The following is a 13191-nucleotide window of genomic DNA, read 5'->3' on the forward strand; positions in this document are numbered from 1 at the left end:
GGCGGGGGTGGGGGGGTGGGGTGAGCAGGGTGGCCCTTAACATTCCTTTGCCAGGGCATCCCCTAGGGTCATGAAGACACTACCTTTCTGAAGTTGTGTTTATGAATGCAAGCCCTGACCACTTTAATTCATGTGTCCATTTATTCACTTGTTATTTCATACATTCACTTCCTTCATTAATTCACCAGATATTTACTGAGTATCTGCTATGTGCCAGGCACCGTTCCAGGCATTGGGACACAGCAGTGAGTGACACACATATTGTCCTGTCTGCAGGGCTTGACATTCTTGTGGGGGCTATAGGCAAACAAGTAAATATCTAATTAAATAAGTCTGTACTATAATTTAGCTGGTCCTAAGTGCACTGATGACAAATAAAACAGACCCAGGGGGAAGAGGGCAATGAGGAAGCATCTGTGATGTGGGGGATGAAACGAGGAAGGAGTTCTGCATAAATCTAGAAAAAGATTCATTTATTCAATTGCGTCAATTAAATCTGGCATTTATTGATTTATTCATTATCCTTCTGCCATTTGTTCATCCATCCAATTATTCACATTGCCCCCATCCCATCCCCTGTTAATTCTTTCATTTGCTAATTCCCTGGTTCCTTCATTTTTGTTTTTTCCCCTCCATGTCATCAAACACATGCTTATCTTCCAGGACACTCAGGGACTGACTCCCTCACTAGGTCCCAGCTACCTGCCTGGTCCAGCCTGCCTGCGGGCTCTTCTAGCCCTTACTCTAATTTCTGCAAAAAGTTTCTGTTTATTCCTTCCTGTGACTGTTTAAGCTGCTAACCGAGGCAAGACTGGAGCCCAACTCCAGCCCTTTTCATGCCCCCCCCACCCTCGTCTACTTGGGAAGGGGGGGACACAGCCTCTAGCCCACACAAGGCTGGGGGAGGGACTGGGTCCACCCCTCCCACCCCTTCCACCCAGCCCCCAGCTCCCAGCCTAGGCTGGGGGAGGGGCGGGCACCCAGCCCTCAGGATGCCCCACCTCACAGGCTTTGGGCGTGAAAACACTTGGATCGGCCTGAATGACAGGATCGTGGAGAGGGATTTCCAGTGGACGGACAACACAGGGCTGGTGAGTGGCAGAAGCCAGGCTTGGGTCCCCCCAGAACAGTGGGGTGTGTATAGGCCATGTGGGCTCTGGCCTGGCTTTCCCCTCTTGTGCAAATCAACCATGAAAGTTTCTTCTGGCTCTGAGCTTCTGGAGTTGGGAAAAGAGCCTCAGTGAAGCTCCAGGTCACCCTTGACTTCCCAGCCCTGTGAACACCCGGCCTGCCCAGGGACTGAAGTTATAAACCTAGGACTCAGGCCTGAGGTCTCTTGCTCGCTGCCGGGTCCTCCAATCCCATTTCCCTACAGCCCCCTGCCTGCCCTGACTCCCTTATCATTCACCAGGACCCCTGCAGCAGGCANAGGCTCTGAGCTAGTTGTCAGCACAAAGCCCAACGCGGAGCCTGAAGCCACGAACTGTGAGATCATGACCTGAGCCAAAGTCGGACGCTTAACCGACTAAGCCACCCAGGTGCCCCCAAGGGGACTTTTTAAAAAATTGTAGTGAAATTCATATGACATAAAATTAATCATTTTAAAGTTTTCTTTTGTAAAAAAAATGTTTATGTGTTTTGAGAGAGAGAGCACATGAGTGGGGGAGGAGCAGAGAGAGAGAGAGAGGGAGGGAGGGAGAGAGAGAATCCCAATCAGGCTCCATGCTGTTAGCAAGGAACCTGACACATGGGGCTCCATCTCAGGAATCAAACGATGAGATCATGACCTGAGCCGAAATCAAGAGTTGGACATTTAACCGACTGAGCCACCCAGGTGCTCCTCTTTTTTAAATTTTTTATTTTACTAATCTCTACACCCAACATGGGGCTCGAACTCATGACCCGGAGATCAAGAGTAGCATGCTCTTCTGACTAAGCCAGTCAGGTACCCCAAAATTAATAATTTTAAAGCGTATAATTCAGTGGTATTTAGTACTTTCACAGTGTTGTGTGGCCATCACCTCAATCTAGTTACAGAATATGTTCACCTGAAAAGGAAAACCTGTACATTGGAAACCTTTTAAAAATCATAGCTCAGCATTCTCCCTGCTTCAAGTCCTCTGAGGCCCTCTATTGTTCTCAAGATAAAAAATCCAGCTCTTCCTGCTGTGAAACACGGTTTGGTGATCCCACAAAAAGTTAAAGTCAAACACAGAATTGCCACACGACCCAGAAACTTCGCTCCCAGGTAGATACCCAAAAGAAGTGAAAGAAGATCTTTCCCTCAGATACTTGTGCACTCATGTCCACAGCAGTACTATTCACAGTAGCCAAAAGGTGGAAGGTGGAAACGACACAAATGGCCATCAAAAGATAAGTGGATGAACAAAATGTGGTCTGTCTACACGATGAACACTATTCAGATAAAAAGCTGACATATGTGCTACCATGTAGATGAAACCCGACAACATTATGCTCGGTAGAAAAGGCCAAACATAAAAGGCTATGTATTGTATGATTCTGTTTACATGAAATATCTAAAATAGGCAAATTCGTAGAGACAGACAGAACCCCTGGATCAGTAGTTGCCAGGGGCTGGGGGCAGGACAGAATGGGGAGTGATTGCTAATAGGGAGAGAGTTTCTCTCGGAAGGGATGAAAAGGTGCTGGGGTTAGACAGTGGTGATAGTTGCAGTACATTGTGGATGGCACAAGTGTCTAATTATTGATCTCAGCTCAGGTCTTGATCTCCAGGTTGTGAGTTCAAGCCCTGCGTTGGAGCCTGCTTTAAAAAAAAAAAAAAAAGAATCCACCTCCTCTACTGCAAGAACTGGCCCTTGCCCACCCACTGACTGTACCCCAACTCGATCCAGCAGCTCAAGCCCCACTGGCCTCTGTTCTGTTCCTCAAACAGGATAAGCAACTGCCCTGCCTCTGGGCCTTTGTGCTAGCTGTTCCCTCTGCTTGGAATTCTGTTCCCTGCCTGCATCATTTCTACCCTTGAGTCTTCAGCTATCCGCTTGCATCCTCAGGGAATCCCTCCTGGACTTTTGCTCAACTATTTATCTAACAGTGACCTATGTGGAAAATAAACTGTCAGGGAGAAAGGAAGCAGGTAGGAGAGCCAAAGAAGAGGGCACTGCAGCCTCGCAGCCAGAGGAGGGGTGACTCCAGGTGCAGTGGAGGCCACCATCAGGCAAAACGGTGCCCATTGTAGAGATAGAAACACTGAGTCCTTAAAGTTTGAGTGGCCTGGCCAGGGAAGTCCTGCACTAAGCAGTGATGGAGTCTAAGCCTCTCTGCTCCCTTTTCCTGCAGCAATATGAGAACTGGCGGGAGAACCAGCCTGACAATTTCTTCGCGGGTGGGGAGGACTGTGTGGTGATGATTGCACATGAAAGCGGGCGCTGGAATGACGTTCCCTGTAACTACAACCTCCCCTATGTCTGCAAGAAGGGAACAGGTATGCTGCTACCCTCCCCACCACTTCCCTCTGCCTTTCCCGGGGTCATTGTTTTATTTAAATGTGTAAATGTGAGTCAGCTCTGCCCAATTTTTACTACAGTGCTGTGTGAGAGTGCCCATTTTTTCCTGACCTTTGCCAACTATGTGTGTTCTCAAACTTTTTTGCTCTTTGTTCATCTAAGTGGCGAAAAAATAATATCTACTTGTTATGGTAGTTTGCGTGTCTTTAAGGATGAGAATAACCAACTGTTCATATGTTGATGAGCTATTTGTATGTATTTATTTTCCTGGGACCTGCAAGTTCATCTCCTTTGCATAATGTTCTATAAGCATGTTGGTCTTATTGATTTGTGAGAGCTCTTTACATATTAAGGGAACTCTTATATGCATTCTCGTGTCCACCTTTCTCTTATACTTTTGCTTATTCTTACTTATGTGTCTGTGACATTTTTCATGTCCTTTCTTCCTTTCATTTGTTCATATTATTCTTGTGTCCCACCTTCTTCATTGCCATCATGCTTAAGAATTAGGGAGGCCGGGATGTATCTAGGAGGTTCCTGCTCCTAAGAAGCTCCTGGTTTAGGTTGAAGAGACAGACACAGTCACTTCTGCCCATGTGAGCTCACAACTGAGTAAAGGGCAGGATCTGTTGATGGGTGTATTATTCCCAACAAGAGAGGAAGCCAGTGCAGCCCCAGACTTGGTGGTCACTTCCCTAACTGGTGATTCCTCTGTCTCCAGTGCTGTGCGGTCCCCCTCCGGCAGTACAGAATGCCTCACCCATTGGTGCTCGCAAGGCCAAGTATAATGTCCATGCCACTGTACGATACCAGTGTGATGAAGGATTTACCCAGCACCACGTGGCCGTCATCCGATGCCGGAGCAATGGCAAGTGGGACCAGCCCCAAATTGTCTGCACCAAACGTAAGTGGCTGTCCCCAGACACCCCAGCACAGGTTTCCAGTTATTTGTAGTCTCCAACTAAAACGTCATATTACTGGGGCACCTGGGTGGCTCAGTGGGTTAAGCGTCCGACTTCAGCTCAGGTCATGATCTCACAGTTCATGAGTTCGAGCCCCACATTGGGCTCTGTGCTGACAACTCAGAGCCTGGAGCCTGCTTCAGATTCTGTATCTCCCTCTCTCTCTGCCCCTCCCTACCTTGCGCTCTGTCTCTCTCTCTCTCTCTCTCAAAAATAAATAAACATTAAAAAAATTGAAAAACAAGCAAACAAAAAACCCCTGTCATATTACTACACACTTTGATCTGGCTGAATGTCTGCCTGGTAATACAGCCCTGCAGATAAGTGAGAACTTACCAGCCTGCCCGGTGTTCCCTTCATTTCTCCTCCCCGTGAAAAGGCCCGCTGCATCAGGCCACCCGCCTCTCACCACGTTTTGCCACTTCCCTGTCCCCCTTCACTTCCCTGCAGCCAGACGGTCCCATCGGATGCGGCGGCACCATCACCACCACCAGCACCATCACCAGCATCACCACCATAAATCGCACAAGGAGCGCAGAAAACACAAGAAACACCCAGCAGAGGACTGGGAGAAGGAAGAAGGGAATTTCTGCTGAAGAACCAGGCAAAAGGAAGCACAACCCCCTTCCCACACCTTCTCCGGAACCTTCACCTGGGGAGACAGAGCCCAGAGAAAAACAAGAGGGTCTGGAAATCCCTGAGCCCCAAACCACATCCCCCCCTCCATAATCCTTTGTAAAAAGCCCCTCTCTCCTCTTTCTTACATACACAAGGTCCTCTTGGCAGGCATAGCCATGTATCTGAAAAGTCAGTTCTAGTCAGACTGAATGCTGGGAGCATCTCCCATTGAAGGGAAGCACAATCGGCAAAGATCGTTCTTTGCATTGGTTAAGTCTTTTGTTGGCAGGGCTGGTTACCAGTTGTTGAAATAAGGCTTTGATGAAGGTGCAAGAGTGTGTGTTTGGGTTCACACTAGGGAATTGCTTTTCGCACCAGAAGTTCAGGCTTAGTAAAACCATCAGATGTGCAGGTTTACTAAATGCAGGCTGAAGCTTTTAGTGAAGGTCATTGGCTTTGGGAGTAGAAAACTACATGGAAGCACACTGATTGAACTTGACAACTGCCCTTCCTTCGCCCTGGACTTCAGCGCAAGTTCTTTCTCTGGTCCTGGTGGACAAATGGAGTATGGAACTCCTATGTACCGAATTTTAGGAATGTTTTTAGAATAACCTCTTGGGCCCTCAGAGTTAGGGGTCAGAATAGTCAGAGCAATATATGGGCAGTAGAGGGAAGGTGGGTTGCTGACCCTCCCAGGTCTAGTCCAGCACTGAGATTTGGTGGTTCTGTACGTGTGGTGAATCTCTCTCACACACACAGATGAGAGGATGTTTAGGGCTTGATGAGCCCAGATTTCTTCCCCCTCCATCTCTCAGGGAGACAAAGAACCTCCTTCCTGGACCAAGGAGGTGCCAAGTTTTCTAGCTCGGTGCCCATACCCATCCCGCAAGAGACATTGGTAGTCCCCTGCCCTGGGTCTTGCCTCTACTTCTCCCCCATCCCTGTCTCCATGCATTGCCTGGTGGACTAGAAATGCTTAAAACTTGAAGTAGTAACATCTTCCTGCGGTCTTGTTGTAGAGAAATGCACAGTGTTAAAACCGAAACACACACACACACACACACACACACACACACATTTCTCTCCTTGCTTTCTAAAAATCTTTTAAGTGGGAAAGAACTGACTACATGTGTTCCCCCAAATTGGCAACCTGTAAAGGAAATCTCCAAGCGAAATCTGTGGATCTGTGTTAAAAGTCAGTGGGGGATGGCCCTCTGCAAGAAAGGAAAACAAGCAAGTATATGGTCCAAGGGTTCAGTAGAGAAAGAAATGTGTTGATTGAGCCTATATTCCTCCTGGGAAGGAATAACCATAGCTGACAGCTATGAAGTCCATACTGTGCTAAGGACTCACACGCTATCTTCTTGAATCTTCTCAACAGCCCAATGATCTTGGAACTATTATTTCCCCATTTTACACTTTACAAAACTGAGGCTCAGAGAAGAGAAAGGCACTGGTTTGAATCCACGGCCAAGACAGGAGTAAGGATTTGGTCCTTCATCTGTCTGATTCTAAACACGGCTTTTACTTTAGAGGAAAGGATTGAAGCCTACTTACACTCTCTCATATGCACAGGCAGATTTAGGAAAAGATTGAGAAGTGCCAACTAGATCCTTATCCTTGACCATGGTCTTCAGTCTTCCCCGCTATAAACATTATAAACATTGCTCCACCTTATAGTTATAGAGAAAGCCCAGGGATGTACATTTGCCTTCTTGCTTTGATCATTTTTTTTGCTTTTAAAAATATAATAACACATCTTCAGTAATTCATGTCATAAAATAATTTTCCTTTGGGGGTGGTGCTGGGGGTGCAACTTTTTTGGGGGGGCTTTGTTTATGCTCCCCGCCCCTGGCCCTCTTAGTCCCTTGCTCTGCCTCCACCCCAGCTCCATGGTGGGAGGGGGCTCTGGTCTTTTCTAAAGTGGGTGGTTTGTCTTTTAGTCTTTCCCTTTGGGATGTGCGTGTGTTTGCGTGTGCCGCGTGCGTGGCATGCGTGTGAGTGTGTGTGCGTGTGATCAGCTTCAGGTTCTGCTGGTTTTGCTGTGAGCTGCAGTGTTCTGTGGGTCTGTGGTATCTGACACTGTGGATATTAATGTACTTCTTGGACATTTTAATAAAATTTTTTAACAGTTCAACCTCTCTGTCGCCTCCTGAGACCTTTCTTCATTAATTTACCCAGCAAGTACTTGCTGAGCAGCTATTATAAGCCAGGTACCGTGCTGAGTGCTGGGGAGATAATGGTGAACAAGACAGACATGGCTCAGGGAGGTGGTCAAAAAAGGCTTCCTAGAGCAGGTGGTTGGAATCTAAAGGAGGAGTAGTGTTAACTAAGACACTTTCAGGCCGAAGGAAGAGAAAAGGCAAATATCCTTTTCCAGAGGGGACATGGGCTATTTGAGAAACAGCAAGGAGTCCATAGTGGGTGGAGCAGAGTGATAGAGGTAGATAGTAGAAGGAAATGACGTCAGACACACAGAGGATGGACTATTCAGGGCCGTATTGGCTGTAGTGAGGAGTTTAGGCTTTATTCTAAAAGCAATGCTGTGCAAAAACAAAAAAAAACATAAAACAAAAAAACATAAACAAGGTCAAAAGGTAAATGCCAACTTGGAAACAATTTTTCAAATCAGAGATAAAGGACTTAATACATAAAGAGCTCCTACAAATCAATAGGAAAAAAAGACTAATAATCCAATAGCTAAATAGGCAAACGACATGAGTAAAATGTTCACAGTAAGGGAAATACAGATGCTCCTAAACTGCAACGTATACTCAACAAAATAATGCACATTTTGCAAGAACACTAGGATGAACAAAGAAGAGCATTTTAAAAAATTTTTGTTTAATGTTTATTTTTGAGAGAGAAAGAGAGAGCAAGTGGGGAAGCGGCAGAGAGAGAAGGAGACATAGAATCTGAAGCAGACTCTAGGCCCCGAGCTATCAGCACAGGGCCCAACATGGGGCTTGAACTCACAAGCCATGAGATCATGACCTTAGTTAAAGTTTGACGCTTAACCGACTGAGCCACCCAGGCGCCCCAAGAATAGCATATTTAAAAAGAGAATCAAATAAATCTAACAAGAGAGGAGACTTGCACTGATCAGTGATGACAACATACCCAAACTGAGAATGATTTATCACTTCCTCAACCACCTGCACCTAACGTCAAAGTGGAGCATGTTTGTTCAGCTTCACACCTAATAAGAGAATAGCAAGTGACAAGCACCACGAGATGTCATTTCTTATCTGACTAAGGTAAAAAGTGATAACACACAATGCTGATTAAGATGTGTGGAAAGAGGCAAGTGCATCTATTACTGGCGGGGTATAAACTGGCCCCACCCCCAAGAAGAGGTGGAGACCACTATCAAAGTGGCAAGTGTGACTCCTTGATTAAACAACTGTTGATATCATCCTTCAATTATACTTGCACTTGTGTGAGATGATGTGGGCACTTATAATTCACGGCAAAATTGGGGACTCTGTCTGCCATTAGGAGACGGGCTACAAAAATGATGGTGCATCCAGTGAATACTCTGCCAACCTTCAAAAGGACATGGGGGTGGGAGATCTTTATATGTTGGTTGAAACTGTCTCAAAAATATATTCTTAAGTAAAAGACGAGTGACTTTAAAAGTATACATGGCACCAGAATGTTCATACCAGCATTATTCACAATTGCCAAAAGGTGGAAAAACCCAAGTGTCCATGAGTTCATGAAGGAATAAACAAAATGTGGCATACACATACCATGAAATATTATTCAGCCATAAAAAGGAATAAGGTCTTTTTAAAAAATTGTTTTAATGTTTTTATTTATTTCTGAGAGAGACAGAGAGAGAGAGAAACAGCGTGAGTAGGGGAGGGTCAGAGAGAGAGGGAAATACATAATCTGAAGCAGGCTCCAGGTTCTGAGCTGGCTGTCAGCACAGAACCCGACGCGGGGCTGGAACCCATGAACCGTGAGATCATGACCTGAGCCGAAGTCGGATGCTTAACTGACTGAGCCACCCAGGCACCCCACGAATAAGGTCTGGATTCACACTCAATGTGGAGGAACCTCAAAAAATATTATGCTGTGTGAAAGGAGCCAGACACAAAAGGACATATGTTATAGGATTCCATTTGTATGAAACATCAAGAACAGGCAAATCTAGGGGGCACCTGGCGGGCTCATTTGGTGGAGTGTGAGACTCTTGATCTTGGAGTTATGAGTTTGAGCCCCAGGTTGGGTGTAAGGAGTACCTTTAAAAAAATCAATAAAGGGGCACCTGAGTGGCTTAGTTGGTTAAGCGTNAAAAAAATAAAAAAATCAATAAAAAAGAATAAGCAAATCTCTGGAGATGGAAAGTACATAAACAGTTGCCAGGGTGGGGGGGTGGTGTAGGGAAGGGAGACATGGGGAGTGTTTGCTTAATGAGTATGGGGGTTTCTTTGGCAATGATAAAAAAATGTCTTGGAATTTGATAGAAATGAGAGAACAGTGTGAATGTTGTGTAAATGCTATTTGTGTAAAACTGGAGGGGATACATATGCATGTTTGTTTGAATGAACATAAAATATCTCTGGAAGGACACATAAAAGCTTTGGAGGTCTCTGGGAAGTGCAATGGGGGATGTACGATAGGAAGGAGTGATTTTTCTGAATATCTGGCCTCAGGAAGGGTTCTATCCAGGTTACCAACCCTTAGTTCTCCCTTAGGTGGGCTCTGGAGACCTCCACTCCATCAGTGCAGCAATTCCAGAAGATCCCCTTGCCCCAATTGGTTCACTAAAATCCCAGGACTCAGTCTCACCATCTGCCTGCCTCCCTAACCATCCCTGCACCAACCAGCGTTTCCCACAGAGGTGTGCCACAGCATGCACTCGCTGAACCCAGAGCGGGTGGTGTCGGCCCCTTTGACTCTCACTGTAAGAGTGGAGGTTAGAAAGTTACATATTCAAGGCAAAACTAGGAAACTGGAACCGCAGAAGGGAGAGAGGATGCCTGCAGGGGAAAGAGGGGATGAAGGAAATCGCCTGCACCCATCACTGCAGATATGCCCCTTACCATTCCCTTATTCAAGGAAGCTAAGGGCGGCTGGAGCCCACGGCTGTCTCACAAAGGGGCTGGACGTTGCCCTCGGATGTGTGGTTTGAGCCTCTGGGAGGGCTGTCACATCTGGTATTGAAGCAGGAGCAGTTACACTGACCTTCTACAGTCTGGGCAGTTTTACACTTGATTCTCTTCTCCCTTTGTCCGTATCCCAGAAACTGACCATGTTTCTCAGTCCACAATTCCACCCCTGCTCCGCCTCCGCACCAGGGAAAATTTGCAACCTCTCTGCCTTCCTGAGAACTCTCCATCCTGTTTTGCACGCTTTCGTGGCTGGGAGATTGAGAGGAACCACTGGATTTGTCAACGACCCAGTAGGGACAGGGCCGAGAAGGGCCAGCCGCGTGGGGGATGACACAAGGAACAGGGTGAAGGCAGAATGGAGGGATGGAGCGGTGGAAAAAATTGAGGAGTGAGGGTGGCCCTGAGGAATTGAGGGGGATGCTTCTCAAGCAAATCATCACCGCACACCCCCCAGCTGGGAAACATTTTGTCCACACAAGTGCATTTGTGAAGTAATTCCCCATAGGCTGCCTCATTTTCTCATTCATCCAAAAAACAAAACAACTTTTTTTTTTATTGAGCCCCTGCTGTATGCTTTGCACTCACTGGGACCTCAGAACAGTCCTGGTACACAGGAGGAAACAGGCTCAGGGGGTTTGTCACTTGGTCACAGAGGCAGGATTTGAACCCAACCCACCTGAGTCCACAACTCACAGATGGGGTTCCTGACGATGGGTGTGACAATAAGGGGCAGGTGTTCCAGGAGGGCTTTCAGTGCTATTTCATGGAAGACCTTGGAGCTGGGCGCTCCCACAGCTGGGGTGGCTTTGTTCACGGTCCATCTCCCCTCAGCAGGCTCTCAACGCTGGCGGGTGGTTTGGCTGGGTCCTGACTTCGCACAAATTGCCGTTTAGAGCCTGTGGCTCACTGTGGCTTTTGAAGTTTAAAAACATGCTGTCTCTCCTGGATCTCTAAGGAGTGAAAAATGTGGGGCAGGGGACAGTTAGAGGAGAGAACTCAGTGAGAATGGAGATGTGGTCTCAAAAGGGAAGTGGGGAGCCCAGTGCTTGCACAGCATAAAGGGCCAGGGCTGCCAGTTTGCTCATCTATACGGCAGCAAGGAAAACATCCGGGGTTGCAAGGGTGTCTCGTGCACAACTGTTGTCTGGGATATAGTTAGCGTGCAAACGGGGGCGGGGGGTGTCCAGCTGCTCCAGAAGTCCAGCCATATCTGGGGTTGCTGCCTGGGGCTGGGCCTTTCTGGTTAAGGGGCAGACATTAAATCCTATGGGGTGCAGTTCCTGCCCATGGTAAGAAGTTCCTGAGAGCTGGGAGGTGGGTTGTCATGGGGATGGCGTTGACAGTCTCCATGGTGATGGTTTGATGGGGTGGGGCCCCGCTGACATGGGAAAGCCTAGGGACAGGTGTTCTGTTACCTCAAACACCAGTGTTTGGTTTCCATGGCAACCACAGTGGGGTTCAAGCAGCCTAGAGGGGGGCGAGGAGCTGGGGTGCACCTGGGGAGAGGGCAGCCTGTTCTCGTGGTGAAAGCTGGAGCACTGAATGTTGGATCACTCTCAGGACAGTCCTGGTGTTGGGGGAAGGTGGTCTTCACGGCTGTTGGTAAGGATGGGGACATGAAGACTCGGAGTTGTAGCTCTCTGGTGTCCCCGAGGTGAGCTAGGAAACGTGTGGTATCCATGGTTACAGCTGGAGGAGGGAGGCACTATCTCCATGGGTGTGACTGATGAGGGAAGGGCTGTGCGACTAGGTTACAGGTAGAAGTTGGGCTGGTCGCCTTGGTAACAATGGGAAGTGGGACAGCTTTCTCCACAGCTAGTGACACGGATCCTACGGATCCCTGGGCCCAGGGGATGGTCTCTTTGGTGACAGCCAGGAAAGAGGCCATCATGTGGGAGTGGATTTGCTCCTTCCAAAGAGATACCTGAGGGGTGGGGCATGGCCGCCAGTCATGCGGGCCATCTGGGGCATGTCAATCTGTTTTTGTGGTGACAGACACGGCTGGTCTCCCCTGAAACTGGAGGGGTGGGGCTGTTCACGGTGACCTGGGAACATGGCCTGTTGTCCCACAAACTTCAAGGACTCGCAGTGGAAGGGGGAAGAATGGGACACCCAATATCCAGGTCACCACAGGGAGGAGGACAGGAGCCCTGTTTCCAAGTGACCACAGGGGCGTGATCACATGGCGGGCGAACTCTGAGGTTTCTGTTTTCTCTACACGTTGAGGAGGGTTAAGGGATCAATCTTCAGTCTCCAGGGAGATGCAGAGGGCCTGAGGCCAATCTCCAGATAATCCCGGGGGTCCAGCCTCCAGGAGACCAGCGGCGAGGGGGTGATTCTGTCCGTTTCCAAGTGACCTCGGAGGCGTTGCCAGTCTTCAGGTGACCTCAGGGTCTGTTGGCCTCCAGGGGTTTTCAGGGGGCGTGCCCCATTTCCTGGAGAAAGTCGTAGGAGGAGGGGAAATCCACTATCCAGGAGAGGTGGGGGCTCGGCCAGTCTCCCGGGACTGGCCAGTCTATGGGGACCTCAAGGGGCGCAGCCGGTGTTCAAAGACCACAGGAGACCTGGTCAGCCTGCTGCGCGCCGCAGGGGGCGAGGCCAGTCTCCAGTCACGTGGTCTGTCTCCAAGAGACCGAAGAGCACTTGGCCAGCCGCCAAGCACCCCAGCCATCCGCGCCCAGGTTCTAGACGCGCAGGGGGGTCCAAGCGGCGGGGTCGCGCGCGCCTCCGGCCCAGCCGCCGCCTCCGGCCCAGCCCCAACCCCAGCCGCCCGGTGCGGGGTCTGGCGCGCCGGGTGCACGGTAGCAGTAGACGCCAAAGAGGCGGCGCGTGGCGTCGGGGAAGCCGCTGNACCCTGCAGTGCAGCGGTCCAGCAGCTGCAGTTTCCACGCGGCGAACAGCTGTCCCACCTTGGCCACGGCCGCGCCGCGCGCCGCGCACGCGCGCGCTGCTCCCGAGAAGGGTACAGGCCGCAGAGGCTTCAGGAAGAACACACGTCCTGAGGTG

The 13191-nt window shown here is 48.9% G+C and overlaps 2 protein-coding genes across 2 annotated transcripts in view; one reads left to right on the forward strand and one right to left on the reverse strand.

Annotated features, from left to right (window-relative positions):
• NCAN (neurocan) overlaps positions 1-7206 on the forward strand; it is a 26920-nt gene extending 19714 nt beyond the window's left edge. The window contains exons 12-15 of the mRNA XM_077777300.1: positions 1009-1091; positions 3319-3463; positions 4207-4389; positions 4898-7206. Of these exons, the coding sequence (XP_077633426.1) occupies positions 1009-1091; positions 3319-3463; positions 4207-4389; positions 4898-5043 (557 nt within the window). The 3' untranslated portion in view covers positions 5044-7206. The remainder of the gene's footprint in view (positions 1-1008; positions 1092-3318; positions 3464-4206; positions 4390-4897) is intronic.
• A 3490-nt stretch (positions 7207-10696) lies between these two features.
• Positions 10697-13191, reverse strand: part of HAPLN4 (hyaluronan and proteoglycan link protein 4) — a 9129-nt gene continuing 6634 nt past the window's right edge. Inside the window, exon 5 of the mRNA XM_077777341.1 lies at positions 10697-13183. Coding sequence (XP_077633467.1) covers positions 12870-13183 — 314 coding nt within the window. The 3' untranslated portion in view covers positions 10697-12869. The remainder of the gene's footprint in view (positions 13184-13191) is intronic.

The sequence above is a fragment of the Crocuta crocuta genome, unplaced genomic scaffold (assembly GCF_008692635.1).
Source record: "Crocuta crocuta isolate KB4526 unplaced genomic scaffold, BGI_CrCroc_1.0 scaffold77, whole genome shotgun sequence".
In the NCBI taxonomy this organism is placed as follows: domain Eukaryota; kingdom Metazoa; phylum Chordata; class Mammalia; order Carnivora; family Hyaenidae; genus Crocuta; species Crocuta crocuta.